Source organism: Lycium barbarum, chromosome 8, assembly GCF_019175385.1.
Source record: "Lycium barbarum isolate Lr01 chromosome 8, ASM1917538v2, whole genome shotgun sequence".
NCBI classification, from domain to species: Eukaryota; Viridiplantae; Streptophyta; class Magnoliopsida; order Solanales; family Solanaceae; genus Lycium; species Lycium barbarum.
The window spans coordinates 100,552,399-100,560,778 of NC_083344.1; the positions used below are offsets into that span (position 1 = coordinate 100,552,399).

The window sequence follows — 8,380 nt, forward strand, 5'->3', positions numbered from 1 at the left end:
CCACTTTTATCACAATCAAAACTTTTTGAATTCAACAATTACTAAAGATCTAAAAACTTCCAAATACAGAAGAATCTCTTTGAGCTCTGTTTTCTACCAATGCAGTCACTGTTCTTCTAGTTTTGTTGAATTATCAAAACGAAACATGTCAAGCATAACAACAGTGATCAGACACTCCAGTTTTTGGAATGAACAGAGTTGCTTTGTTAATTACAAACTAGATGCAGTTGTCTTCAAAGATTATTGTTCATACGGTGATTTGGTTGAAATTATAGCAATTCATTTAGGTGTTGATATTAGCAGGAAAACGATATTAATAAAATATGTTGTTGAAAGAGACAATATGCCAATGAAAATACACAACGATATGGGAGTGAGGGTGTATGTTGAGCTTAAAAGAGAAAACAAGGGATTTGAAGCATATCCGTTGTGCGTTAGCATAACTGATAATGATCTTGAGAATTTTGTGTCCGGCGAATTTGCAGTTGGAGACGATATGTTTCAACTTGAATTTAATGATTATATGCATGCTATGGACGTAGTTGATTCAAATGATTTGGATGCGTCGGATTGTGCTAAGGCTGTTGTTTTATTTGAAAACAATGATAACTTGACAATTTCGAACAAGGAACAGAAGGATGTTTTTGGTGATCAAATCTACAAAGATAAGGATACTCTGAAGAATTTTATGGCGAATTATGCAATTCCCAAAAGATTCAATTTCAGGACAGAGAGGTCGAATGCCATAAGGTATGTTAGTCCGAAACTATGAAATACATTGAAATATACTATGAAATACATTGAAATACTGTGACATAAACTGTTGTAGTGACATTATATTTCAGTTGGATTGGATTAAATACATTGAAATATGCGCTGTTTGTATGATTTAATTCCATTATGTAACCATTTCAGTATATAAAGGCAATGTATTTAGGATCGTGTATGTGTTTGAAACTTCAATCTGACTGTTCTTTTTTTGTATTGGTTTATGTAGTTACACTCTGGTATGTTGTTCAACTGATTGTCATTGGAAATTCAGAGCTTCAAGTATTGCGAACTCTGAAATGTTCAGAGTGAGATCTTTTCATGATGAACATACGTGTCCATTGAAGGACAAAGTGTATTCCCAAAGGCAAGCAACAAGTTGGTTGATTGGGGCGTCAGTTGTTAAGCCAAAAATAGCAAATCACAAGAGGAAATATACACCTGATGATATAGTAGACGACGTAAAAAATGAGTATGGCGTTGATGTTTCTTATATGACGGCCTGGAGGGCTAGAGAAAAGGCAATGAATGAATTAAGAGGGGAACCAATAGAATCATACAAGAAGTTACCGGGATATGTGTACATATTGGATAAAACATACCCTGGATCACATGTGAGAATGCACAAATCACAACAAAATGAGTTCTTGTATTTGTTTATAGCACTTAAAGCGTTCATAAAAGGCTTCGAGTGTTGTAGACCAATAGTTGTAGTAGATGGTTCCCACCTTAAAACTATATATAACGGTACTTTTGTATCAGCCAGCACGTTGGAGGGTGCAGGTAGGTGCCAACATGTTTAAATACATTTTTTTCTGCTTCATGGTATATTTCGTTGTATTTCATTGTAGTTCCAGTGTATTTCCAATATGATTTATGCTATATTTCACTATAAATACACAAAACATGTTTGTGCAGGTAATATTCTACCATTGGCATATGGTGTGATAGATTCAGAGAACGATAAGTCTTGGACGTGGTTCTTTGAGCAGTTCAAGCAAGCTTATGGGAATAGGGATAACATGTGTGTTGTATCAGACAAACATGAGAGCATCATTAAGGCGGTGTCTAGAGTATATCCAACTATGCCACATTTGGCCTGCATATGGCATTTATAGAAAAATGTGACCAAGAAATACAAGTCGAATGATGAAGTATTGAGTCCTGTATTCTATGCACTTGCAAAAGCATACACACAGGCCGAGTTTGATAAGCTGATGGAGAAGATTGAGAAGGTTGATTTTCGGATAAAAGAGTACTTGGAGGATGCTAGAAGGGAAAAGTGGGATCGACTGTATTCACCCGTTAACAGAGGATGGACAATGACCTCAAATATAGCCGAATGTATTAATGAAAAATTGGTAGCAGCAAGAGAGTTGCCTATTTTCAATTTTTTCTTGAAGAAGTGAGGAAGATGTTTGGGAGATGGAATTGCACTAATAGGAGGAACGGTACATACACATTCACAACACTTGGAAAAGCATTCCAGCAATTATTATAAATAAACGAATGTGAATCTCTACGTATGACGGTATGTTACTGTTTATTTTGTTGAAGGCTGCCTACATATATTTCAATATATTTCAGTATATTTTAGAAGGTACTTAAGTAATTCTGTTTGGATTGTATATTTCCATGTATTTCATATTATTTATTGTTTTTTAATATTCAATGTATTCTGATCTGACACATTTCTTCTTGATTAGGTTGAACCATCAACTGAATATGTGTATACCGTAAATGATGAGGCAAGGTGTTTCATAATTGATCTTAAAAAGAAAACATGCAGTTGTCGGATGTTCCAAATGGACGAGATACCATGTCCACATGCATGGGCTGTATTGAAGAGTAAAAGTCTTATGCCTGTTGAATATTGCTCAGACCTATTCAAACCAAAGACAGTGATTAAGACGTATGATGTGCCGTGAATCCTCTGCCTGACGAGAGTGAGTGGAATATTCCCAAACACATATGCGATGAAGTTGTTTTGCCACCAAGATACAAGAAACCCTCAGGAAAGCCAAAGAAGAAGCGAGATAAACCATTAATGGAGACGATGATTAGTAAACATAGGAATGCTTATAGTACTTGTGGACGTCTTGATCACAATAGGCGTTCTTGTTCCAATGAGCCACATAAGAAGTAGATGTTTAGTTTGTAATTGTTTTTTTTTAAAAAAAAAAAAAAAAACACTCATCCCCAAAAATCTTAAATAAAGAATATTTTGGTTAATCGTTGTATTTTGCATTTTTTGTCCTTTATTTTCATAATAATAGTGCATACAATTCGGTGTTAATGGATGTTTAAAGGAATAAATACGTATTAACTTAGAACAATACAATGAAATATGAGTGAAATGTTTAAAAAATATGAAGTTGCATTAGGCCTATATACACAGAAATACAATGAAATATATCAGAAACTGTTTCATAAAATTAGAAATATATAAATGCAGAGTGGGTATATACATTGGAATACATTGAAATACACCAGAAGTTTTTTTCATTAAACAATAAATATAAATATGGGAGGCTTAAGCAAAAAATAGTCGTGATAGAAATTAGTTAAGTCATTGATGAAAAAACACTGCAATTTGTCAACTGGAATACATTGAAATACACCAGAAGTATTCCAGTTCAACTTGCAGAGTGGGTATATACATTGGAATACATTGAAATACATCAGAAGCTGTTTTCATTAAACAATAAATATAAATATGGGAGGCTTAAGCAAAAAATAGTCGTGATAGAAATTAGTTAAGTCATTGATGAAAAAACACTGCAATTTGTCAGTTCTTAACAAAACAACACAGCAAAATGTACAAATTAGTCAGCAAAACAATACAGTGAATAACGATTCAACATTAAAACCTAATGGACTAATTAACAACTACTGTGTTAACTGCGTTATAATCTATGGCAGGCCTAAATGGTCTTGGTGGCAGTTCATTGTCACCGAAGGCATTCAAATCAGCCTTTTGCCATCTGTATTCCCATTGCAATGCCCCGTATCTATTACATAGTGATTCTGCATCAATTTCAGATGGAACGCCTCATCCAAAACAACAGTATTCAGCAAATGCAGCAACATACACACCACAATCCCTGAAAAATGAAAAAAAAAATTGATTATTGGTTGAGAATTTTGAAAGGAAAAAAATGGAACTATGATTGATAAAATACGTACATGCTGCCAGAGGCTTGTTGTGGCAAGTCGTTCACATACATGACATCAAAGTCATCATTCTGTTGTTTGCCCTTGTATAATGGGTGGTTAATCCAATCGATGCCTTTTTTTTCTCGTAAAACCCAGACAAATGTAGATGATGTGGCAATAGGGTAGCTATCTTGTGTATTTCTCTTCTAACAACAACATCATGACCAACAGCTAGGTATGAGTTGTAGATGTACAGACGCCTGCACGTAAAATAATAGTACATTAGCTCGGTTAACAGGATGTTTAATGAAGAAAAAAAAAAGTAGGAATACCTGTCAGTGAATGGCACTACAATCAAGATCCAGTGATTTTCCTCTTTGATGTTGATAGGGATGAATACGCAATCAACTGTATGCCATGACACATTAGCCAGCATCCTGTGCTCGTTAATGTACTCGCATATTTTGTTCTCCGAATTGGTAACACTACTGGTCCCCTCCGGATTAGCATATGCACGATGAATTTCGTCAATTTTGGAGAAGAACATACAGTTAACGGTCGTGAATTTGAAACTGTTATCCTTGTCGTACTTGCCTTTCTTCCGCAAGTAGTAAAAAATGACATCATTATGCTGGTAAAAAAATGAAATAAGTTAAATGCATATCAGTAAATTAAATTTTCATACGGACCTTGCGTGATAGAAAAACTAAAAACTGTTACAGAGAAATATGCTGTTGGAATGAAGAAATACCGAGAAATATGGGAAAATACAAAGAAATACATAGAAGGAATATAGAGAAATATGCTTTAAAAAATAGATAGATAGACAACTGTAGAATTAAGGAATAAAAGGAAATGGGAAATATAGCACCTCATCATTCCAAGACTGGTCATTCATCGATAAGAGATAGAACCAGTTTTTGTCATCAACATGTAACACACCAAAATTGAAGCCAAAGTTGATGTCATTTGGATCCAAAGCTTGCTTATTCTTTTTGTAACGACTTTCTTTACCCTTTCTAAATATCAACAATCAGTTATTTCAACGTAAACAGTTTACTTTGCTGAATGAATATGTAAATTAAAAAGGTAAATACGTTCAAACTTACTTTTTATCATGACTTACAAGCAGATCCTGTTTGAGCCAATTCCGGTATTGTTGAATAAGCGAAGTATTTCGCGGGCCATTGATTGGATCTTCAACAAATGGATGCTTCTTTTTAAAAATAGAAGGTGTGGGGTCTTGAACAGAAGCTTCTGCAGAGCCGTAATAGGTCATGTAAGGTGAACTCAAGTATTTACTAGGCTTCACTATCCTAGTTGGAATAACATCTGGTTGAGCAATTACAACTTCCGCATTAATCACTGTCTCTTGTATTCTTTTATCAGCAGACATTACTGGCATAACAAATCCTTTGTGACCCGTTTGATGAAACACAGAGAATCCTGTAGAACCTATTTGTCTTGGTAACATTTCGTCAGGGATCAACCATTGTGACTTAGTAACCTTGTCATCGAACCTGGGCGGGATCTCTAAATTTGAATGATCAGTGATGTCCCCAGCTTGTATTCCCGCACCTGCTTCTGGTTCACGAGTTTTTAGAGGCAACTCAAAGAGCATCTCTGCGACCATTCCCTAAAAAAAAGATTTAATATATGTTAAATATAGCAGTATCTTGAAAGATCTATAAGATTGAATGTAAAATTTACCTCTGTTGAGTTGAAAGATCCTTCATCCGCCCGATTAATCTCTTCAGTTGAAGCTTTACGTGTATCTGCACTTAAATTTCCGCCGGTCACTACAATATCTGGAACTTCCTCATCTAACATTGGTGCAAAACCCTTTGGAATAAGAAAAAGTCAAACAAAATCATAACATAAAATATAAGGTTGGAAAATTACTAAATACACAGAAATCTAAAAATATTAACTGAGCATGTCAGGTTTAGACTAATTTTGTGGGATAGAAATACAGTGACATACAAAAAAACAGAGAAGTTTATCAGTGAAATACAAACAAAACACTAGAAAATACAAAAGTTTGTAAAATAGAAAATACCGAGGAAAGCATAACTTTAAAATTATAGACTGGAACATGGAAGCCATATACTTTTTTGTGCATACAATGCACAACAACGTAACATTAAAAGATGGATTTCACGTCACAAACTCATTTTACCTTATTTGACTCATCATCATGTTTCGGCGGAGATGTTTGAATAGTAGAATCATGACGTAAGTTTTCTTCAGGCAATAATTGTAGCCCAGCATCAGTTTGATGTATCGACGCCTCACTATCAGCCGCCTTCACATGAAAACAATGAATTAATATTAATTGTATTTCGCGATAAGGGTCTAAAATGTTTGTTCAATTCCTATTTCACACATTTACCTTGTCCGCATAATTGTTCCCCTTGATTGCTTCAAGTAGCTTCTTGAAGTTGTCATCCATGAAAGTTCGAAGATTGGTGAACTCAGTGCCAATACTTGTGAACTCACCAACGACCTAATATTTAAACAAAAATAGTAAGTCAATTTGTTAACAAACAGTAAATTAAATACACCAAAAGATTTTGGTTTCGTAACCAAAATCACTTATTGATTCCTTGAAAACTTGAAAATCTTTCCTTAGCAATTGCAGTTCATCTTTCATAGAGGCAGTAGGGACATCACGTAGGACTGGGGTGTTTTGGGGTCGATTCATTTGTTCATTCAACTTTGGTGAAGCAGACTTCTGTAAAACAGGCTTTTGAACAACCTTTTGACCTTTGTGAATATTCTTCAAAGTTGTCTATGGTTCGGTGTGGATTTGTTGTTTCTTTGATGTGGAAGCTGTTGTAGGAAGTTGTCTGCGTCTCTTTGAAGGTGGAGAATCTGTCTGATTCGTCCGTTGTTGTTGTTTAGCTTAGAAAGGTGGGGGGGGGGGGGGGGGTACTGAAATCATCATACTCATCCACTGGCATATCTGTGACTTGGGTACCTTCATGGGCATCAACTAAGACATTTTTGTCAACTGTATCTCGACAGACAACAACATCGGGCAATTGGAGGCTCTCCAACTCACTGCTAGTGGGGATTGTATTTGCAAATGTACATCTCTGTGGAAGAAACAAATAAATATTTAATTAGTGTGTTGTAAAACTAGTCACACTTACATTATGAATAATGAAATACAGGGAAATATTATGAAATGTACAACCCAAAATAGTTACATTGTGATAAAGGAAATACACAGAAATATAATGAAATACAAAAAATCAGGAAAAAAAATCACCAGAAAGCACAAATACGACAAGTAGATCAGTGAAGTACAAATAAAATCAGTAAGACATAATTGCAAAATAAAATGCTATCAAAAACATAAAAATAAGTTAGAGTGTTTGAATATTGCCGACTGTTTGCCGTCTCTAAAAATACCTTCCATCAAAATATTGTATTTTGGCTGACTGCTAATGGACCTCCAATTCAACATTCTTGGAATGGAATTTCCGGATTTAAGAGCGAGATACGATGGAACTCTTGAACGTAAAGCCAAACTTGCATAGCCAGTGGCATCCCATGAATCCTATAATACTGTGTTGTGGCGGAATACTTATTGTTGATGCTTCTAATCAACTCGGTAAAAGATTCTTTGCCCCATGGATAATCTACATACCTTCCATCCTCAACCACTTCAAAATGAACCCTTGGTATATTCGTTTTCCTAGGCTCACTGCAAAAGATGTATATATTTATAAAAAACAGAATTGCAAACTTAACAGCGTCCTCATCATTATCTCCCCAACACATATTCTTAAAGCAATCAATCAAATCCAATCTTTTTACTCTATTCCTGGTTCCACCAAAATAATCATCCATAATCCTATTCGGTTTTTCCTCATCGTATGTAAATTGACCTTCATCGGCTACAAAATTTAGCCCTCTTATAAGGGCAAATTCTCTCATGGTAAATCGCAATACGGTACCATTTATATCAATTGTAAAGCAATAAGAAGTGCTCTCCTTGAGCTCTCTTACCATGAAGCACCTAAAAATCTGTGCTTGAACCTCCAGGTGCTGCATTCCGAGGAATTTTCCAAATTTTGTCTTGGAAAAGATCTCTAACTGTGGAACAGTTAGCTTACTCCTGAGATCTTTGAACACCTTGATATTCGTGTACCGTTGCATCGATGGAGCCTCCTCAGGATGACTCTTAACATAGAATTTAGTTTCCTAAAATAAAAATGCAACACTAAGTTAAGACAGAAACAATTGTATAAAACATAGACACAGACACCAAAATTAACACATATATATACAACAAAAATATACACAAAAAAATTGCATATGACAACTAACACAGCTTTTAAAATATATAAGTACAATAAAATATACAGAATAGTAAACATACGTACTTGTGAAATATATAGAAATATAATGAAATACAGTTAACTACAAACACAGCTACCACAGTTAT

At 34.8% G+C, this 8,380-nt stretch overlaps 1 protein-coding gene across 1 annotated transcript; it reads left to right on the top strand.

The window, feature by feature from the left end:
* Positions 1-145: 145 nt before the first annotated feature.
* Positions 146-2,696, top strand: LOC132608015 (uncharacterized). The gene is made up of 6 exons (XM_060322099.1): positions 146-750; positions 846-878; positions 998-1,551; positions 1,687-1,832; positions 1,887-2,129; positions 2,475-2,696. The coding sequence occupies exons 1-6, from the start codon at positions 146-148 to the stop codon at positions 2,694-2,696; spliced, it is 1,803 nt and encodes a 600-aa protein (XP_060178082.1).
* Positions 2,697-8,380: the final 5,684 nt, after the last annotated feature.

Excerpts from the sequence above, each read along its gene's own strand:
- LOC132608015 (XM_060322099.1), top strand. The coding sequence starts at position 146 with ATGTCAAGCATAACAACAGTGATCAGACACTCCAGTTTTTGGAATGAA. Across the intron at positions 751-845 it reads GAGAGGTCGAATGCCATAAG|TTGGATTGGATTAAATACAT; the intron begins GTATGTTAGTCC and ends ATTATATTTCAG. Across the intron at positions 2,130-2,474 it reads AATGTATTAATGAAAAATTG|GTTGAACCATCAACTGAATA; the intron begins GTAGCAGCAAGA and ends CTTCTTGATTAG.